The sequence below is a fragment of the Saimiri boliviensis genome, chromosome 12 (genome assembly GCF_048565385.1).
Source record: "Saimiri boliviensis isolate mSaiBol1 chromosome 12, mSaiBol1.pri, whole genome shotgun sequence".
Lineage (NCBI taxonomy): Eukaryota > Metazoa > Chordata > Mammalia > Primates > Cebidae > Saimiri > Saimiri boliviensis.
In genome coordinates this window covers 82,904,658-82,927,238 of record NC_133460.1, presented here as the reverse complement: position 1 = coordinate 82,927,238, position 22,581 = coordinate 82,904,658, and the positions used below count along the sequence as shown (strand labels likewise).

The following is a 22,581-nucleotide window of genomic DNA, read 5'->3' as shown; positions in this document are numbered from 1 at the left end:
CATTGTAACGGATGGTCTGGTGCTGCTTGCCAGGTACCTCTGGCATAGGCTGAGAAGATCATACCAAGAACATGCTGGTGTGCCAGATGTCTTCTGCAGGATATCAGATTCGCAGAGATGGCAGAAGGCAAGAAAAAGGTTGGAATGAGGGTGCACAAGGAGGACATGAAGGGGAGAGGAGCTAACATATACCAGTCCCAGGATAATCACTTTTGTAGTATACTGAGGCAGAGAGATGATCAATTCTCTACTCACTGGAATTCAACAAAAACAACAGATCCATTTAACCCACGCACAGCATTATAGGCATGAAGATAAGAAAGCTGTTCTCTATTTCTTTGTTGGAAGGACAAAAACCGACAAACGCCAGAGTGGTACATGTCATAAAACGGGCTTTAATGTTCCCTCTTACAGCACAGTATTGCTGCTTACACTGGGACTGGCACACAGCTCCCAAGGCTGGTTTACCCGGAGGAATGAAGCTGGCATGCCCCCTGGCTGCAATGCAGCTACAGCAGCCCAGGCACTGAGCTCAGTATAAATTCTGGAGTCTAAATACCCACATCTGCTATAGTTCACCAACTCTGGAGTTCTGGAACTGGCAGTGTAGATTCTGTGTATGCCAAGTAAACCAGACACTGTTCTGCCTCTTTGTACTAACTGCTCCCTACCCGCCCCCTACTCTGCCTCCAGTATTATTCTGTCTTGTGAGGTACTAAGGAATGCTCTGTCTTTGGAGGGCCTAAATCACCCATCCTTGCAGGTTTAAATCCTCTGTTCTGTTTTGTATTTGCTTTCAACATCTTGGATGTGTGACCCACGCTAACATGACTTGCCGTGTCCAGGGGACTCTCGGAAGTCACATCTTCCATGTTTCTTCCTAGCTGATGGCTCCCTGCTGTGCCCGCCATAGTAGGGTGATTCCAAAGTACTGTATTTAGGAGTGAAGACAGGAGTCTGTCTTCCTCTTATACCCAGTCAGTCCTTGTCTTGATCACTTTATCTCTTTAACATGCACATCTGCATGTAGTCGGAGCTCTGGAAAGATCCTCTTATCTGAAGACTATGGAAACATTTTCTGATTCATGAAATTATCCCTTTCAATGAGTGATGTTCAAACTGCAGATTGATCTCTGCCTTCCCAGACGTCTTCCCGCTGCTTGGCTTCCAACCGCTTTCTCTCTGTAAATAAGAGCAGTGTTAAATGTGGTTGTCTACTTCATATAACCAGTGACTTTCCCTTAATCCAAATTACAAGGCAAACTTTAGTCATGAGACAAGTGGATATCCTGGTCTCCCTTAGCTGATTCCAAGAGTTAATTCCTTTCACTTCCCAAGTGCTTTGTAAGCGAAAATGATAACTACTGTAAGTCATTAGATTTATAACTATATAATAAAAAACATCTGAGGCTAACAGAAACTAAAAGTAAATGGAATAAGTCAGAATCCAGTAAGATTCAGATTCTAGTCTTGCTAATACATATTTAAATTCTACTTTTCAACTATGTTTAGTGCTTCAACACAATTGCCCGTTATTCCCAGCTTACTGATCATTATAAATATTTCAATAGGTATGAAGAATATGTTATTGATATTCTTCTATTTTGTTGCTTAAATGGAAGTGGTAGCCCCTGGGCTTTACTCATATTAACTTTATTGAAAAAAATTCTACAACTTTATTGAAAAAATATTTCAGAGGCAAACCAAATTTCAATACTTCCGACCACTTCCAGGGGCCAGAAATCTTCTGGAATATACAATTCCAATAGAGAAAACTAAAACTATTTCTAAAAACAAAAAATGTACAAATCTGGATAATCCATCTTCAATTTTTAATATAGAAGCTTGGTTCTCCATTTAACACTTTCACCACAGTCTGAGAAAATGCAGACCACACAGCACTGTGGTGACACAAGCACTCCTTTAGGTGACACAATAACAGTTCCAATTTCATGGCTAGTCATTTATCTTGACACCATAAAATGGTGATAAACCTACATCAGAGATGGTAAGCCTAAATGCTTCCTTCCAAGGGTTATTGTTCCAAATTTATAATGTCTGTATAAGACTGGGCAAGTCATGAACCAAGATTACAGAAATCAAGATGAATTTTAGAATAAACACTTGCTATTCTATCTTTCCTAATCAGTAAAATCCCTTACAACATTCCTATACTACATTTGACTGTACTTTAAGGGCAAAGAAGTTGGTTATGAAGCTGACTGGCACTTGGAAATGTGAGAAAAAGAAATTCACTGCTATTTGGGCACCATCTTGTGGCATTATCTGAATACAGCAGGAAAGTTACAAGAGGCAAAAAAACAGTGGTCTGCAAATTGCAAACTGAAGGCTGGTAGAGTGCCCTGGAACTGAGGGAGGCTTGAACTGCACTGGGGTTCTCTAAGAGACAACACGAAGGATAAATGGCTTGTCGAAAGGATTCCAGAATTTCTTAGGAAGACAGCATGGTCTTGATTGTTGCAAACATGGAGAAGTTAAGAGGGGATCCAAACGCAATGGATGAAAGCAATCAAAATCTCGTTCTATGTTCCAACGAAAAATGAAGAAACCAGTAAATTATTAGAATTCCAAATTTTCAATAAGGTGTGAAACTTAAATCATTAAACTAATATGAACAGACATCCAAGAGCAGTAGAAAAATATGACTGGCCCATAACACACAATTCTAAAATCAAAACAATTCTGAAAACAAAGTTATTGCTTTCTTTAAAGCTTGGGGCCAAAACTCATTGATAGAGGCAAATCTAACCTGAAATGATATGAAGCCACTTACAGTCTTTACACATCCCATTTAATGTAAACAGTCATACATTCTGCTGCAGAAATATTAATGTGTTTGATTTTGGTGCTATGAAACACAGATACCATATTACCTTTCTACAATCGGGAAAGTTCAATTCTGAACCTTTATTGTTTTGGAGATGGGAGTCTCTCTCTGTCACTCAGGCTAGAGTGCAGTGGTGTGATCTTGGCTTACCGCAACCTCTACCTCCTGAGTTCAAGCGATTCCCATGCCTCAGCCTCCCAAGTAGCTCTTGAGTAACAGGCACGTGCCACCGTGCCTGGCTAATTGTTTTGTACTTGTAGAAAAGACAGATTTTCGCCATGCTAGCCAGGCTGGTCTTGAACTCCTGACCTCAGGTGATCTGCCCACCTTGGCCTCCCAAAGTGCTGCGATGACAGGCGTGAGCCACTGTGCCTGGCCTGAAATATTTCCCAGCACTTTCTAAAGAAGTAAATAGATTCTAATGTTAAGTCATATGAAAAAAAAAAAACTAGTAAGAGTAGGAAGAGAAATTGAGAAGCACAAAGAAATAGTGAAAATGTGAGGTTTGTAAATTTAGAAATACAAGAACACGAGTAGAATAGAGAAATGTAGGTCAGGGTTGGAAATAATTTCTTCATTTTAAAGATGAGGAAACAGAAGCTTGAAAAGCTTAAGTGACTTGCCTAAGGTTACACAGCCAGTGATGGAACTGAGTCTGGAACCCAGATCCTTAATTCTTCACCAGCACACTGTCTACTATCCTGACATCTGAAAATATCTACAAGGGAAAAAAATAAAAATAAAAAATTAACAGATAGACAAAGAAACATGTCCCTTTATTAAAGAGAAAGGAAAGCAGAAAATAGCTGATAAACTGCATGAAAGAAAGCTCCTACTAACTTTACCTCCAACAATAAAAAGAATCAACTAAGTAAACAGAAAGCCCAACGGCAGATATGAGGGCAAGGAACTAAGAAAAAATAGAAAATTCAGCACAAAATGATTAACCTAAAACAATCACATAGGCTGGCCTGGAAAACTTTCATTATCTAATATAATAAATAAATCAACAGAAACGACTATATCAAATGAGTTGACCGCAATCACAAGACTTTGCAGTCAAGACTTTACTTTTCAAGAGAATGTAAAGCACTGGAGACTGTAAAAGGGCCAGTTTGGTCTCATGTTTTTTTTTTTTTAAAAAAAAAGTAAAGAAAGAGGATGTAAATTAAAGACTTCCAAAATTTACTTCTAGGCCTATGAAAAATCATCACAAAATCTACTGTAGCCACCTACAGAACAATAAACAACATGCTTTATGAAGAACATGTCTGATCAAACTAATCTAATTGCCTTCTTTTATAGAGTCACAGACAGATCAAGAAGTAATCTAAGTAACCTCTTAATTTTAGCTATGTTTTAGATTTTAAGTTTACTGAATATTTATATAATTATAATATATGGAAAATGCAGTCTGGATCCCAAAAGGGGGCATTTAACTCTGGAAAGCAGAATAATTATCAATATATTAAGTGTCAACACAAGGAACCCTGTATTATTTATTTTAGCAACAGCTGGTAACCTCATCAGTTAGCAAGCCCTAGGTTAATGTTTTCATCACTCAACTAGGTAAAAGTAATAGGTTTATTAAATAGCAACTGACACCACAAAATGAGTAAATGCTGTTATCACAGAAAAAAAAATCACATTAAAATGAAAAGATGTGGTTAGAAATGATCTTCAGATACTAGGGGAGAAAAGACACCAAAAAAATACCCTAAGACCTAGACTATGAATCTGCAATGCTGCACTGCTCTTTAAGACAGAATAATGGAAAGCCTAAAAAGGGCTTTCAGAAGGTAGCAACTGTGATTAAGTTTATTACTATCTTACAGAGATGATTTGAAGTTCTTGGTGATTTAATCAATGAAACGAGGTGAGCAGATTACTGTTTACTTACTCTGCCTTTCAGCCCTGTGACCCAAAATGGCCTTTCAGAACCAGTCAACTAATCACCTACTTTCAAGAATAAAATGAAAATAAATTAAATAAAATTGTAGCAGGCTTTGAAACTAAGAAGGTAGTTTATTCTGAGAGGTAATGATATCTATATGTCCAGTTTTAGGTGGGAACCAAGTATTTGGATGAGTGGAACATGGGAAAATTTTATATACATTCCTGAGTTTGGTCTTTATTTCGTTTTTTATCTTTTAAGACAGAGTCTTGCTCTGTCACCCAGGCCGGAGTATAGTGGCACAATCTTGGCTCACTGCAACCTCCGCCTCTCAGATTCAAGCAATTCTCCTGCCTCAGCCTCCTGAGTAGCTGGGACTACAGGCGCATGCCACCACACCCAGCTAATTTTTGTATTTTTAGTAGAGACAGGGTTCTACCATGTTGGCCAGGCTGGACTCAAACTCCTGACCTCAGATGATCCGCCCGCGTTGGCATCCCAAAATGCTGAGATTACAGGAGTGAGCCACCATGCCCCGCCCTGAGTTTGGTCTTTAAAATGTGATTTTAGGATGGGCACAGTGGCTCATGTCTGTAATTCCAGCACCTTGGGAGGCTGAGGCAGGAAAACCACTTGAGTCCAGGAGTTTGAGACTAGCCTAGGCAACATAGAGAGATCCCATCTCTACAAAAAAGAAAAAATTAGCCGGCATGGTGGCACATGCCTGCAGTCCCAGCTACTCAGGAGGCTGAGGTGGAAAGACTGCTTGAGCCTGGGAGGTTGAGACTGCAGTGAGGTGTGCTCATGCCACTGCACTCCAGCCTGGATGACAAAGTAAGACCCTGTCTCAAAAATAAATAAATAAATAAATAAATAAAGTATCAAAGCAGAGGGGAAAATATAGCAGAAAAGTACTTAAAACTCAAAATCACAAATTCAACATTCATTGATTAGGAAGGTTTCACATTCTGGGTTTTATAAAAAAAATATGGAGGACTTAAAAGCATTCAGAGTAGAGTTAAGATTTACAAAGAAAAATTAAGAGTAACCAATGTCATCCATGTATTTGGTCAATGAACATGTATTGAGTATCTTTTCATGTACCAGGCACTGTTGCCAGACAGTAGAACTCTTCAGGCAGGTGAAAGAAAGGCTGAGAGATCATCATACTATATTATAACAGGTTAATATACAGATTTCAATTCCCATGCTAATTCTGACCATTGGGCAATGGTCACGTCAAAACTCACCAAGAAAGAATATCATGACTAATTTAGCAATATCTGCCATGTGTAATGGATGAAGAGTGGAGTGGCAGTATATAATACATATTTGCCATTACAAGTTCATATTATAATGAACATTAAATTCTCAACAGTCATGTCAATAATTGTACCCTAAATTTGTAAAAGCACTTTCCAAACATTTTTATATATATTAACTAACGCTGTGCTCAAAAAATTCTCTATGATTAGGTAAGCTGAGGAGTAATTCTACTTTGCTGGAAGCTGGGAGGCATAGAGAGGTATCTAACAGGGCCTTTGCCGTTAACTAGCTGTGTGTCCACAGCTGACTTGGCCATGGCCACACAGGTAGTTAATGGCAAAAGCCCTATCAGAGCCCAGATTTCCTCATTTCCAAACAATCTTCATAGTTAAAGTTGTTAGAACAGAATGGTACACAGATATTCTCTGTTTCTACTAAGGAAAAAACAAGAGGATACTGGTTTAAACTATCATGCAGATTTAAGTTAGACCTAAGGAAGATTTTTCTGAGAGTGAAAAGCTGCTAATCATTGGTACAGTTAACAAAAGAAGTTTGTCATACTTTATTCCTGAAGACTTTAACAATTGTATTATGTAAGTATTTTTTTTTCCGGGAAAAATGTCAATAATCCCAAAAGTCCTTCAAGAGGGATTACAGTATTACAGAAGCAGCATGGGTTTTAATCAGAGATTCCTAGATTCAGATGCCTTCTCTTTCAGTTTACCAGCTGGATGACCTTAGTCCAGCTAGTTAACTTCTCTGGGTCAGCTCTAAACTCAAGATGGTATCGCAGAGTTATCATAACACAGTATCATCAAAACCTGTAAGTTATGATGGAGTTTCCTTCCTGTCCTTTTAATCAACAAAAACTATTTTATGGTTTTTAATCTTAAAAGCTTCAGAACTGAAGTGAGAGGAAAAACAACTGCTTAAAATACCTAAAAAAGGTACATATTTTCTTCCCTACTCAAAGCAGGTATCTCCACTAGATTGCACAGCTTAAGAAGAGGTACAAAATCTTGCCATCTTTCTAATTTTCCTAAACAGGGAACACAAAGCTCTGCACAGGGCAGGTGCTCAGTGAATGTCAAATGGAGCTAATAGCGTATTATAGGGATTTTAAAATAAGAGTAATGACAAAAATATGCACTGAAATCTGTGCTGGATTCATCATATAATGACACTGCTATTGTTACTAATAAAAACAACAGCAGCTAACACCTATCATATAACTCATTACAGGCCTATAGAAACAGGAGCAAGAGAGTACCTAAGGCTTTTTGAAGATCACTAAGTATCTTTCCTGGATTATCTCGCTTAAGTTCCATTTAAGGATGAGAAAACAGAAGCCTCTTGAGAGTGAGTAAGTTACTTACCTACCCTCTAAAGGTCACACAGCCAGTAAATGGCAGAGCTAAGATGTGGACCCAGGAAGTGCGATTCCAGAGTCTAAATACCTAAAACAGTACTTTTAAGTTTCCACACACAAAAAAAAATCTTTAAAGCCTGGGCTCCATGCAGGCAAGTATATGAGTATCTGCCCAAAACAGAAAGATGCCAGAAAGAGATACATTAGGAAAATTTCCAGATGCATTTCCCAGATACAAAGAGTGGTAGCACTCTGGAGCACAATAAAGAGTCCTCTACAATCCATACAGCCTCAGCACCAGCAGGTAGGAGGAACTTATCACAGTGGGTCTCTATTCACGAATAAAGGCCTTCTTTAGAAAAGCAATAGGGTCCCCACTTAGCCAACAGTCTCATTTCTAATTGCATCACTGAATAGCCAGACATTTAAAACAAATAGTTCAAGTGGAGCTGCATGCTGATGCACCTAGAGAAAGAGAAGGGAATACTCAAGCTGATATCCACGCAAAACAACTGCTGCAGGATCCGTAGAGATACATTTGATAAACACCCACAGAGAGGCATAATAACATGGCAAAGGGAGTCATATCCCCTTTTACAGATACCACTGTTATCTCACAGAAATCATTTCTTCAGAGATAACCAATTAACAAATGATTAAGGACACTGCACATTCATCTTTAGTTCTGTTACTGCCATCTATAAAAACCCAAGGAATCTGGTTATGTTTCTATAGTCTGTAGGAGGCCTTGAGTAAACAATAATTGGAAACCATCAAAACTGCCTCATTATAATAATTAAGGTTTCAAAAATTAGCTGGGTTCAACTCTGACTCTAGCACCTGCCATGACACACTCTGTCACTGGTTATCTGGCCAGTGCAGCTGAGAGTCCACAAGCTGCCTGCTATCACCAAAGTAGAAAGGACAGGCAGTATGAATGGCCTTGTTAGACCAGCAATAAACAAGGAGTTTGAAACTTCAATTCGTTTAATGGAAAAATGAAGTTAACTTTTCAGTAAGTGGAATTTTCAGAATAAATTGCCTTCACAGATTCCACAGATTGTGGGCTAAGGCAATGAGACTGTCTAAAGCCTGAAAGTTGATAAAAAGTACTTAAGTGCCACCCAGTAGTCCTAAGTCTTTACATACAATTCAATAGCCTATAGAGGAGAGAGACAGATTTTAACCTCAACTCCAAACTATAAGGAAAGAAAAACTCTGCTTGTGGATCAGGGGAAGTATTTTTCTGAGAACTCTTGGATACTAGAAAATAATCAGAAGACAGGCAAATCTAGATGTATTTCAATGGAGCCACTCAGAACTGTCTTTAAAAGACAAATACCTCCCACAGTTGCTATCATCGATGTCAGTTGCTGGCTTTTCCTAAATTTGTCTTCTACCTCAGATCTAAACTATTTGATAACATTAGGGCAATATCATGGCAATCGTGGCCCAGTAAAACCACAGCAAATGTTTTCTGCCTAGGACATTACTATGTTTTCACAGAAAAACTTTTCTCAGAGGAAAACTGTAGGAAAAGCCATGGATGGGCTGAGAAGAACAAACCTATCACTTGGAAAACAACAGGAGGAGCATGGATTAGGATGTCCTGGTGTGTGAAACACGCAGACAAATCCTGAAATGTCTTCTCCTGAACATAAGGCATGAAAATTTCTATACATTTGGGAGGCTTCTAGGAAACAGCAATGACAAAATGGAATGTGCTTCATTCTTTTTTTTTTTTTCTTTTTAAACACGTGCCTTACAGTGAGCTCTAAGGGACTAGAGAAGAACACCATCCTTTCAGCTCACCTCTGGCTTCTTGCAGTTTCTTGAGCTCTGCTTCTCGTTCGGTTTTGCTCTGCTTACTTCGAACCCCAAGGGCACTGATGACTAACCTTCTGGCTAGGGCTGCTGAAGTCTCAGGACGTTCCTTTGCTGGCTGGAGGAACTCTGAATGGGAAAAAGGGAGGAAGTAGGAAGGAGAAAAGAAGAGAGAGCACTCCAGCTTCAAGTGATTTAACTCAGTAATTAACAGACAAAATAGACTAACAAGGGCTGCATCAGCAGTAATTAATATAAGCCTGATAGATGACGATCAGAGGAAATTAACATGGCAAAGCACAAACAACCCTGGCTTCATTATCTGCATTAACACAATTTCTTATAGTGACTCTATCAGGCAGCTGAACCCAGAGGTAAACTAGGTAGGGATGTCATCGGAAACTGGTTGCTGCATTGCCTATAGTTAGTTCTCACACTCTCCAAGTGGCTGCTCAGATGCCATATTTCCAACACGGTCATTTCTCTTTTATTTTTTTTCTTAAAAACATACTTATTTTAACACTAAAAATAAAAGTGATATGTCTTTAAATGTCTGGATGCTATAAATTGCTGGAAAGAACAATACCACCATCAACAAGAAAAAACCCAGAGATTATAGACTCACCAGCATAAGCTCTAGCTTTGGCCTTGGCTGCTCTTGTGGCCTGTGACAAGGGACGAATCTTCACCATGGTGTGTTTAATACCCAACGCATCACGAGCTGCAAAGAGGAATAAATATAAGGAAGCAGAAGACATGAAGAAGAGTGACGCAACGGAAAAACTAGGGATAGTTCTTGGTATTTCCTATATGTTACGCTGTTTTTTCAAAACAAGCAAAAGAGTAAGATCTAGAGGATCAATGTGGCAGTAACTATTTTAGATCAGGTATCAGCAAACTGGTTCTTTGACCAAATCCAGCCAACCACCCATTTTTATATTTATTTACAAAATAATTTTACTATTTTACTGAAGCAGAGTCATTCCCATTTGGTTTGTATGTTGTCTATGGCTGCAGAGTTCAGTAGTGACAGAGACCTGATGCTCCACAAAGCCTAAAATACCGTATTTACTATTTGGGCCTTTATAGAATAATTCTGCAGACCCATATTCTAGGTGGTTCAGACAGAAACCAACATTTCAACACCTCTACTTTCTTTGAATGCCACTATATCAGATCTATCATGAGGTCAATGGTATATAACAAGGCCCAATCATCTATTCAGAGAGTATGTGTTACAATTTCTTACTAGATAAGTTAAAGGGCTACTTAAATTCACTTGCCTGGGATGGTGGGGGAAAAAAACTACCAATATTTTAAGATTTAGCCCCAATGGATTCTTAAATCTCTACCTTAATCTGTTTACATACTATCATGACTGACAGTTACATGTACAAATGACTTTGGAAGGAGTTGACTCTCTCTCTCCAAATACCGCTGAACTAAGGTGGAAAGGGAGAATGGGTACCAAAGTACTATACCTCAAAAAAACCAGTATCTGCCCTATTGCCTACACTGGCTGAGTAAAATGCCAACTTGCTCAAATAGAAGGGAAACAGAAAAAATAGCATGAGAAAATGAACAGTAAGAAAGGAAGATTGAAACCCAATGGGTGAATACCTGTAATTGGACTGGAGAATACTCCTAGGGCATGTGTATCATCCACCCATTTAATATCAAATCCTTTCTTTCTGCAACACACAAAAAAATTTTATTTCCTAAAATGAAATTTACCTTTATGAAACATCTCACAAATAGAATCTCATAAAGCATTTCACAAGATAGAAACACTCAACGAGTGCACAGGTGGAATGGGGATAATGACACAAAAAACAGCTTGGAGGACAGAAGAAGCCATTGAATTTTAAAAGCAATAATACCATCATAAAGAACTACCCAGGAGTATTTTACGTTCTCAGCCATTTTATAGACATCAACTAATTAATCCTCACAAGTCCCTTGGGGATGTAAAGTATTTAATGCACTATTTACAAGACATGTTCTTATGGGCAGGGAATGAGAAGAAATGGAAAGGGGAAGCAGAGGAGGAGTAGAATATAAGAGGAGTAGGTAGGCAGGGAAGGTCACCTGGATTTAATGCAAATGTAAACTCTGTCCTTGAGGACAGAGACAGAAAGAGAATGAGAGAATGGGGTGGGGAGAGAGAGATTATACTGCAAGATGTCATTTATTTATTTTTTTTAAAAGTCAAGTAATGGGGAAAAAGGGGTAACTATAAGCAGAGAGGCTGATCTATTCTTCACTTTTTGCAGAAGGGAGGTTAAAAAAAATAAGAAAAAATAGAAAAGAATTGTGTGGCAAAGTCAGAAAAATTCAGGATAAAGGAAATCATGATAAGAGAAATACCAGACCAGATTAGAAAGGATCAAAAGGATGAACATGTAAGTACTAGAAAAACACTGTGTGTGTGTGTGTGTGTGTATGTGTGTGTGTGTGAGAGAGAGAGAGAGAGAGAGAGAGAAGAGCTACCGAGTGAGCACAAGGAATGTCAGGATGATGATATAACAGTTATCTTTTTCAGCTAAGAGCTTAAAAATGCTCATGGACTCAAGGTTCTGCCACCTTGAAACCTTGGGCAAGTTTAATCTCTCTTGAAGCTAGTTCGGCTTATCTGTAGAAATGAGCAAAGTATGCTCCCCAGAGTTGTTGTGAAAATGGAAATGAGATCATCCATGACAAGCCAAAGAAGATGGTGTTGGGCCCTTCATAGGCATCTAATAAATCAATGGTGTTAATTACTTTTATTATTAATAGCAATGTTCATCAATATTAATATTGATGAAAATGGTGATCAAAACATGAAGTTGACTTTGGAATTTGACTCACAGGCATTATTATAGGCTTTTGTACCATGACCTTTTTTTCTTTTTCCATTTTATAAATCACAGATGGGTTCTAGAGGGCCTTTTAGACTTCAAAAATTCATAATCCTTTAAAATTATTCTCTTTGGGGAATGTTTTTGAATTTGAGAGAAAAATGATCTTACAGGTAAGATTATCAAGAAACAAAGCAAAGGGAAGTAAACAGTTTGTAAGAGTTAACTAATCTTCAGGAAATTCTAGACATCAATAAAATTATCCTTGGTTTTAAGAATCATCGTTATTAATAATGACAGTCTAAGGTAGTTCTAACGGGATTTGATCCCACTGACTGCTTTTAAAAAATCTATTATGAAATTTATGTTGAACAGGTTCTGATCCTGGATCTTAACCTAATTCTAATAAGACTGACCTAGACGTTTAAAGTTTATGGCAGGGATTAACTATCCTCCAGGATTCATTCACCATTTCTTTTTGTCAGTTATAGAACTGATGTTCTCTCTGCTTAACTGATTAAACAACAAGTACATAGCTGCTAGTTTTGCCTGTTCTAGAACTTCATATAAAAACAGAACACTTGTTTTTATAAATTAAGTTTTAGTTTACAGCCATGCTCATTTATGTATTGTAATGGCAGAGTAGTCTAAAATATTTACTTATCCTTTAAGAAGAAGTTAAGGGTTATACTGTAGCCCTTAACTTTTGATAATCTAGAACTTATACAGAATGTTACACATTCAAGATGAATTTTAAATTTAAATTTGTTATATGACAACATAGACCTGGCTCATTTAAAATATCAGGACTGAAACATTACAGTATAATCCTTCTTGATACTTTCTTCTGGACCCTGAAAATCTTCTTAATAACTTTCTTTCTAGATCATCATCTCTTTATTCCTAAAGCTTATTTTTTCTCATAAGCTAAATATACAGAGGTATACTTCTCTTTTAACTTCTCCTATATAAGTATCAGCTACATACAAATGAAGGGTTAGTGCAAGTGTTCTCAAACCCACTTACATCAGTTTGAGTTGATATTTTCACCATGGAATTAAATAAAATTAAACCAATGAAACAGGACCATAAAAAAGAAGAGTTATTGTGTTTATAAAAACTTAGTTGAGTCCAGGTGTGGTAACTCATACTTGTAATCCCATCACTTTGGGAGGCTGAAGTAGGCTGATGGCTTAAGTGCAGGAGTTTGAGACCAACCTGGACAACATGGTGAAAACCTGTCTCTACCAAAAAAAAAAAAAAAAAAAAAAATTAGCCGGGCATGGTGGCACACACCTGTGGTCCCAGCTACTTGGGAGGCTAAGCTGGGAGGACTGCTTGAGCCCAGGAGGTTGAGGCTGCAGTGAGCCCAAAAGAAGGCAAGAAAGAAAAAGACAGGACAAGTAAACACATAAAGATGACAGGCAATCTGACAATTCATGTAAATATATCAATAATTACAATAAATATTAATGGACTAAATGCACCATGAAGTCATTACTGATGATAGTCTTCTTAAATGCTAAAATGGGGGCTAGCAAGGCTACCTGACATTTTTAAGAAACTTAGAACAGTAGTTTAATTAATTTCTACTGGACCTGGAAAAGAATAAACCAACCTGAGGCTAAAATATAAAAAACAGGATATGTAAAACAAGAAATGATTTCTCAGAAAATATTTTTTGAAGACTTCATCTCACCCTCCCTAACGTCCACAATCATTTGCATACTCACTGATAACTACAGAAAATCCGAAGAAGGTCTTCAGTACGAAATTCTTGGGGAAAGTCATAAATTTCAATGACATGTGGGAATTCACAATCACTGAGGTCAATATCAGGAACTTCATGGTTGTAGTAATCAAATCTAGGTTCCTGGATGCTTTCTCTGCTCTTCGTATTCCCTGATAACTAGAAAGGAAGAAGCATGTAAATGCTGGTTACATCAAACCTGGCTATTACAAAATACATTCCTGTATATAAACAATCACCTCTTTTCTCTACATGTTCCCATTCCTCAACTTTTGGCATGGTCTCTCTATTAACTCTATTCATAGATACAATATTGATCAGGTGTTTATCACCCAGTTTATACTATACCTGGGGAATACTTGAAAAAGTGTTAAAATTCCAGCAGATAGGCAGTGCATGAAACTCAACTTGCATCTCTAACCAGGATATGAGAAAACACAAACTGAATACTGTGGTGAGTTATAAATGGCACATATTGGAAACTGACACTCAGTTAATAGCTGAAGAGATTAATTAATAATATTTGTTTTAATTGAGCTTTCTAACCAGGCTCATATCATAGTTTCTTTTCTGGAAGCCAACAAAAATGAAGACAATTAAAAAAAAAAAAAAAAATCAAGAAAACTTTTTTACTTCACTTTTTGTTAGATGTATTAAAGTGTGAAGAGACAGATTATAAAGGCATTTGTTAAGACAAATTAAGTGGTACAAGTAGTTATACTTAATGTCCTTAGCTTGAGACCTATCTTAAAGAATGCGCACATAGCAAGCTAATGAAGGAATTAATAAAGGAGGTAATGAATTAAAATTCTACCATCCCATAAAAAGAGCTGAACTTCGCCGGGCGCAGGGGCTCAATTCCTCAATTTTTTTTTTTTTTTGATAGCGAAATAAACAATACCACAGTTTATTTATAAATACTGACATAAAATTACATACTATATATACATAAAAATAAACGTGAAAATAGTAATAACATAATATTAGCTATGTTTATTGGGTGCTGACCATGTGCTAGAAACTGTTTCATGCACTTCAGTACATTAATTTGCATTACCCTCACAACAACCTGAAGACATAGTTGTCATTACTTTTGATTTATGTTCTGTAATCTGAGAGCAATTAAGAAATACGTCTATGGTCAATAAGCACCAGAATCGCGATTTAAACTCAGGCAGTTGGGCTTTGAAGCTCACACTATTAAACACTATCCACCCTAGTCTCTCTCTAATACAATGTCAGAAGTACTAAACATCATTTAAAGTGCAGAGAAATGCCTATAGGAATTGAGATGGAGACAATTTATGGGATGTAATCCCAGCACTTTGGCAGGCCGAGGTGGGTGGATCACGAGGTCAAGAGATCGAGACCATCCTGGTCAACATGGTGAAACCCCGTCTCTACTAAAAATACAAAAATTAGCTGGGCATGGTGGTGCACGCCTGTAGTCCCAGCTACTCGGGAGGCTGAGGCAGGAGAATTGCTTGAACCCAGGAGGTGGAGGTTGCGGTGAGCCGAGATCGCGCCATTGCACTCCAGCCTGGATAACAAGAGTGAAACTCCGTCTCAAAAAAAAAAAAAAAAGCTGAACTTCACACTGGAAGCAAAAAAAAGAAAATGGGAAAGTGGAAAGTGGCAGTAAAGCCATGAGAGTTGTTTTGTCATTTACCTGTTACAAAACCTAGACACTGTTGACCCAAGGCCACCAGATCCTTAATTTTTTCTCTCTCTCTCTGTTGACCAGAAGTCTAACCAGGTCCCTCCAAGCTTTCTCTGGTTTTAATAATGTGTCTCTTTTTCCATCAAATGAGGAAAATAAGAACTTGGAATGCCAGGAATATATCTCCCCTCCTTGGAGAAGCTGAAAAATGGATTGAAGAGTTTTATTGGGAGGAGGAGGAGGAAGGTGACTTGGGTAGTAACAGTAAAAATTATTATTTATTCCTGTGCCTCCATTTCTTTTTCTCTACTAAGCCTCAGTTTTACACTAAACAATGGGAATACTAACAGTACCTACACCTCATTGATAGGTACATGGACTAAATGATATAAGTGGTTAGCATGCTGCTTGACACATAATTATTCAGTAAATTTAATCCACTTTAAACAAATTTTAACTGAATGCTAAATCTGTTACATGCCAAACGCCATATTAGTGCCACTCTGCTTAGGATACAGAAAGCAGAAGAGAATGTTCTTCCCACTGTAACAAGAGAAAAGACCAGATGATCTATAAAATCATAACTTTTCTTGAGATTACCAGAGAGCTGAGTAAGAAACTGTTTAAGATAACCAGTTTTTTTGGTTATCCTAAAATCCATACAATGACAAGTCTCTCCCAAAGAGTAACAGAATACATGAACTGTTTTGCCTTTGGCAGACTCCTGGAAGAAGTGACCACTACGCAAGTGGGCAAGAAGATATCAGCTAAACTTTTAACAAATTCTTAAATGTCTAGAGTAGATTAGTCTTAACAGTTCGGAATAACTCAGAGGCCAGAGACACAAGGAATCTGCAATAACTTGCAAGTCAATCTTTATGCCAGCGCCACACTGTTTTGATTACGGTAGCTTTATAGTACTCTTTGAAATCAAGAAGTTTACTATGAAGCCTGAGTCTTCCAACTTTGTTCTTTTCAAAATTACTTTTGATTATTTAGGGCACCTTGCATTTCCACAGCATTTAAAGATCAGCTTATCAATTTCTGCAAAAACTTTCTGCCAACTAGGCTGCTGGGATTGCACTGAATATGTAAATCAAATTGGGAAATACCTTAACAATATTAAGTTCTCCAGCAGATGAACATGGGATGTCTGTCCATTTCTCTTAAGTTCTTAATTTCTTCCAACAATGTTTTATAGTTTTCAGAGTGTAAGTTTCATACCTCTTTTGTTAAATGTATTCATATATAAAATTAAACCTAACATACTAGGTTTTATTCTTTTTGAGGTTATCGTAAAATTGTTTTCTTCATTTTCGGCATTAACTGTGAGTTACTTTGCAAAACCCAAACAAAACAAGGAATTGCATTCTTGTACGTTTATAAATTGGGGCTAAAAAAATACACTGTGAAACATACAAATCCTAAGAAATGCTGTAGACCAGGTGCAGTGGCACAGACCTGTAATCCCAGCACTTTGGGAGGCCTAGGCAGGTGGATTGCTTGAGTCCAGGAGCCTGGGCAACATGGCAAAACCCTGCCTCTACAGAAATATAAAACATTAGCCGGGTATGGTGGCACATACTTGTAATCCCAGCTACTTGGGTTGGAGGGGGCAGGTGCTGAGGTGGGAGGATAGCTTGATTCTGGGAGGTCAAGGCTGCAGTGAGCCAAGATTATGCCACTACAGTCTAGACTGGGTTACAGAGCAAGACCTTGTCTTAAAAAGGGGGGGAAAAAAGGCTATAAAAAGGAAGGATGTGACAGGATAGTCTGGCAAGAAAATTTGGTTAGGCTCCTTTGCTCTAACCTAGTCAGCAAAACTAAACTTGTATACTTATACCCATTTCCGAGGTAGCTGTTAAACATTTGGCTTCTGACACTGATCTTTAACAGTGTTATTAACAGCAAAACAGCTAATTCTTATTCTACATTTCATGAAAAAAATGCTACGTGTTACACACTTCTGATCAGTTTTTCCTATATCATTCACAATCCACTGTCATCAGAGATTCCTTTCTTTTCCAAGAGGAGGAAGAACTTCATTTCCCCAGGTTACTGATATTATTGGGATCAGCTTACATTTCCCTGGAAACACATTTTTTTTTGTGGAGGTAGGAGACCATACTATTAATGGAACTTTCTCTCCTCAGAATCTCAGCAAAATATGCAAGAGAACTTGACAGAAAGGAGGAGAGGATACGTGGTATAAAAGGGAGGAAGTGTCAAAGAGAGTACAAGATGGTATAAAGACAGAAGTGAAGTAGAGAAAGACTATGAAGAGGGCTGGGGAGGTAGGACCACCGACACAGAGGGATTACACATGGCAGTAAGGAAAGCTTTAAGAAAAAGCTCTACAGGGCCAGGTGCTGTGGCTCACACCTATAATCCCAGCACTTTGGGAGGCCGAGGCGGGCGGATCACCTGAAGTCAGGAGTTCAAGAAAAAGCTCTACAATCTGATCCAGATTATGAAGATACTTTTGCAGTAGGCCTGGACTGTCCAATACAGTAGCTGCCTGTCACATGCAGCTATATAATACATGAAATGTGGCTAGTTCAAATTGAGATATGCTGTAGGTGTAAAATATCCCTCAGATTTCAAGATTTAATACAAAAAAACTCATTAATAATTTTCCATACTGATTATATGTTGAAATAATATTTTGAATATATTAGGTTAAAAATATATTATTTTTACCTTTTTACTTTTCTAATATGGCTAATAGAAAATTTAAAATTATACATGTGATTCACATTTGTGACTTGCATCATATTTCTATTGTAGACAAAAGAAACATTTACCTACGAATCACATGTATGTGGGCAATCCCTCCTATAAAGTCAATGTGAAACCTTCATAGTGTAGGACTCAAAAATATTTTTTATTAGGGCTAAGAAATGTCTGACAGCAAAAATAGAGGGTAGATCATTTTGATCTATCTATTGCAGACTAAGGAAAAGTTTACAAATGATTCAGAGAAAACAACTTTGAGTTATGAATCACAAATATTTTTAGGATTTTAAACAGTGGTCTGTGTTGCTATTTACAACGCATCCATGATATGAAAGTATTTCTTCATATGCACAACTAGCTTCCACAAAACCATTCAACTAAATTAACTTCCCAAAATAGAGGGTTTGAAGACAGTTAGGGCTGCTAGTCTTGAAAACAAGTCTATAAACTATCACCCAACGTGTAACGATATTATTGCCCTGATGCCTATTTCCAAAGGGATAAAAGATAAGGGAGAGAGCACAAGGTCAACAAGGCATGCATCATTCAGTTTCTATTTTTTGTTGTTTTTCTGTTTGTTTAATATTTAGTTCTTCAATATATAAAAGGAAAAACAAGAAGTTCTGAAGTCACATGACAATTATTCCCTATAGACAAAAAATAAAAATATGCCATATTATGCCCTCCTTAGCTGCTGGTGCTGGCACCCACAAACACAAGGGGAACTTGAAAGCAGACTCACCCACCTGTCATTCGCGCATACCTTCTGGGAGCCTAAGGATGAGCCTACACAGTTTTCTGCTGCTATGACAACCAGTGGTGCCCAAGCATGCTGCATACAAGTGCACCATCAGGGAGCCTGGCGATTGACCCACCCCAACCCACCACCTGCATACACATTCTGCGTACTGCTTGGAAGACAGAGGGACAGCCCACTGCTGCTCCTACCATCACCAATACACATTGCCCAGGAGCCCAAAGACCCATCTGTTCACCCAGCATGCTGTTGCCACTGCTGGCACCCAAGTAAACTGCCCGGAGGCCTAAGAATCAAACTGTCCAGACTCACTATGTTTGGTGCACAGAATGCTGCCTGGAGCCCTAAGGATCAGCACACTCAGCCTGCTGTTGTCCAAGGACTGGTCTCTACCTGGTGTCCTCATCCCCAGCAAAACTCTACTACAGCCTTCACTAACCACCACAGCCTAACCCACTGGGAAACTCTCAGACACAAATGACCGATTACAGCCCAAGAAATCATACAGAACCTATGCTACTATACCTATCCAGAATCACAACCAAAGCATCTGACCCAAAAGAACAGATGTACCTACAGGAAAAAGTATTTCCCCTATGAAAGCCAATCCATAAAATTTGAGGAAGTGACTATTACAGTAGATGCACAGATATCAATGAAAGAATATAAGAGACATAAAAAAGCAAGGAAACATAACACCCTCCAAAAGAACACAATAATTCTCCACCAACATTCCAATGAAAAAGAAATCTATGAAATGCCTGACAAATAATTTAAAAACATTAAAGAAGGTCAGTGAGATACAATGGAACATAGATAAATAATAAAAGGAAATTAGACAAACAATTCATGACCTCAATGAGAAATCCAACAAAGAGTTAGAGATCATGAAGAAGAACCAAATCAATCCTGGAACTGAAGAATTCAGTGAATGAAACCAACAATGCAATTGAGGGCAACAGCAGACTAGATCAAGCAGAAGAAAGAATTTTGAACTTAAAGACAGAACTTCTGCAATAACCTCATCAGAAAATAAACAGAACAAAGAAAGCCTATGTGAAATAAGGGACATCACAAAGTGACAAATATTTAAATTTTGGGAGTTCCAGAGAAGAGATGACTAAAGGCACAAAAAACCTATTTAATGAAATTAACAGCTGAAAATGTCCCAAGTCTTGCAAGAGATAATAGACATCGAAATACAGGAAGCTCAAAGATTCCCAAACAGATTCAACTCAAAAATGTCTTATCCAAGGCACACTGTAGTCAAATTGTCAAAAGTCAAAGACTAAGAATTCTAAAAAACAGCAAGTGCAAACCTTCAAGTTATACAGAAGGGAATTCCCATCAGATGGGAACAACAATATAGCTGTTCCCAGACAAGCAAAAACAGGAAATTCATTACTATGAGACTGGACTTACAAGAAATGCTTAAGGAAATCTTACACCTGGAAGTGAAAGGATGTTAGCTACCATCATAAAAACACATGGAAGTATAAAGTTCACTGGCAGAACAGACACAAATTAGAGAAAGGAGTCAAATGTTATCACCACAGAAAACCATCAAACCGCAAAGATAAATAAGATTGAAAGAAAGAAAGTAAAGATATACAAAACAACCAGAAAACAACAAAATGACAGGAATAAGTCCTTTTCTATCAATAATAACCATGAATGTAAATGGGTTAAATTCTCCACTTAAAAGTTATAATTTGTCTGAAGAGATTAATAGACGTGACCCAACTATATGTTGCCTATAAGAAACACTTCACCTGTAAAGACACATATTGCCTAGAAGTAAAAGGATGCAAAAATATATTCCACACAAGTAGAAACCAAAAGCAAAGCAGGAGTAATTATATGAGATAAAATAGACTTTAAGTAAAAACTTTTAAAAGGCCTGGACATGGTGGCTCACACCTGTAATCCCAACACTTTGGGAGACTGAGGCAGGCAGATCACTTGAGGCCAGAAGTTCGAGACCACCCTGGCCAACACGGTGAAAACCCCATCTCTACTAAAAATACAAAAATTAGCTGGGAGTAATGGTGTGCGCCTGTAATCCCAGTTACTCAGGAGGGTGAGCAAGACTCTGTCCAAAAAAATTAAAAAAAAAAAAAAGTCATTACACAACACTAAAGAGATCAACTCAGCAAGATGATATAATGTTGTAAATATATATATGGATCTAACAAGAGAACACCAGATATATAAAGCAAATACTATTAGATCTAAAGGGAGACACAGATTCCAATACAATAATAGTTGGGGACTTCAACATCCCAGTCTCAGCACTGACAGATCATCTAGACAGAAAATCAACGAAGAAACATTGCAGTTACACTGCACTATAAACCAAATAGATCTAACAGACATTACTGAAATACTTTATCCAGCAACTGTAGAATACATTCTCCTCAGCACAACCTAATGAAGCACCTGAAAGGATTAGAAAAGCAAGAACCAAACCCCAAATTAGTAAAAAGAAAGATATAATAAAGATAACAGTGGAACTAAATGAGAGACTAAGAAAATACAAAGAATCAATGAAACAAAAAGTTTTTTTTTAAATATAAAAAGCAAAATCAATAAACCACCTAGACGAACCATGGTCAAATCATACAATTTTCATACATTGAATCATCTTTGCATTCCTAGAATAAACCTCATTTGATCATTTTTTTACACTGAATTTGGTTTGCTAGTATTTTGTTGAAGATTTCTGCAAAACTGTGATACATTTATCAACAGAATGAAGGTCAAAACCCATAAAAACACCTCAATAGATACAGAAAACACACTTGATAAAGTTCAATATCTCTTCATGATAAAAACTCTCAACAAATTAGGAAAAGAAGAAATACACCTTAACATAATAAAGGCTTTATATGACAAACTCACAGCTAACATTATGCTGAATGGGAAAAGCTTTCCACTTTTCCTCTAAGAATAAGAACAAAACAACAATGTCCACTTTCACCACTCCCATTCAATGTAGTACTTGAAGTCCTGGACAGACCAACAGGTAAGAGAAATAAAGGGCTGCTAAACTGGAAAAGAAAAAGTCGAATTGCATCTTTTTGAAGATGAAATTATCTTATATATAGAAAAACCTAATGACTCCACCAAAAATCTCTTAGAAGTGATAAAGAAATTCAATAAATACCAGATACAAAGTCAACCAATAAAACTCAGCATTCCTGTACACCAATAGCACACTCACTGAAAAAAAAAAAAATTATCAAGAAAGCAATCTCATTTATAATAACTATAAAAAACGAAATAAAATACCTAAGAGTAAATCTGACCAAGGAAGCGAAAGCTCTCTACAAGGAAAACTATAAAACACTGATAGAAAGAAAACTGGAGAGAATGCAAATAAATGTGAAGAATATTGTTAAAATGACCATACTGCCTAAAGCAATCTAAAGATTCAATGCAATCCCTATCAAAACACCAATGACAATTCTTCATAAAAATAGAAAAAACAATACTAAAATTTGAATGGAGGCCAAGCACGGTGGCTCATATCTGTAACCCCAGCACTTCGGGAGGCTGAGGCAGGTGGATTACGAGGTCAAGAGATGGAAAACATCCTGGCCAACATGGTGAAAACCCATCTCTACTAAAAAATACAAAA

General features: G+C 37.5%; 1 protein-coding gene across 14 annotated transcripts in view; it reads right to left on the bottom strand.

Moving 5' to 3' along the window:
• Positions 1–375: 375 nt before the first annotated feature.
• The window catches only part of R3HCC1L (R3H domain and coiled-coil containing 1 like), a 125,282-nt gene continuing 103,076 nt past the window's right edge, over positions 376–22,581 (bottom strand). For all 14 annotated transcript variants that reach the window (XM_074382720.1, XM_074382722.1, XM_074382719.1 and 11 more), the window contains 5 exons: positions 13,772–13,947; positions 10,822–10,892; positions 9,827–9,922; positions 9,190–9,330; positions 376–1,182 (listed from right to left, as the gene is read on the bottom strand). In XM_074382720.1, the coding sequence (XP_074238821.1) occupies positions 1,115–1,182; positions 9,190–9,330; positions 9,827–9,922; positions 10,822–10,892; positions 13,772–13,947 (552 nt within the window). In that variant the 3' untranslated portion in view covers positions 376–1,114. The remainder of the gene's footprint in view (positions 1,183–9,189; positions 9,331–9,826; positions 9,923–10,821; positions 10,893–13,771; positions 13,948–22,581) is intronic.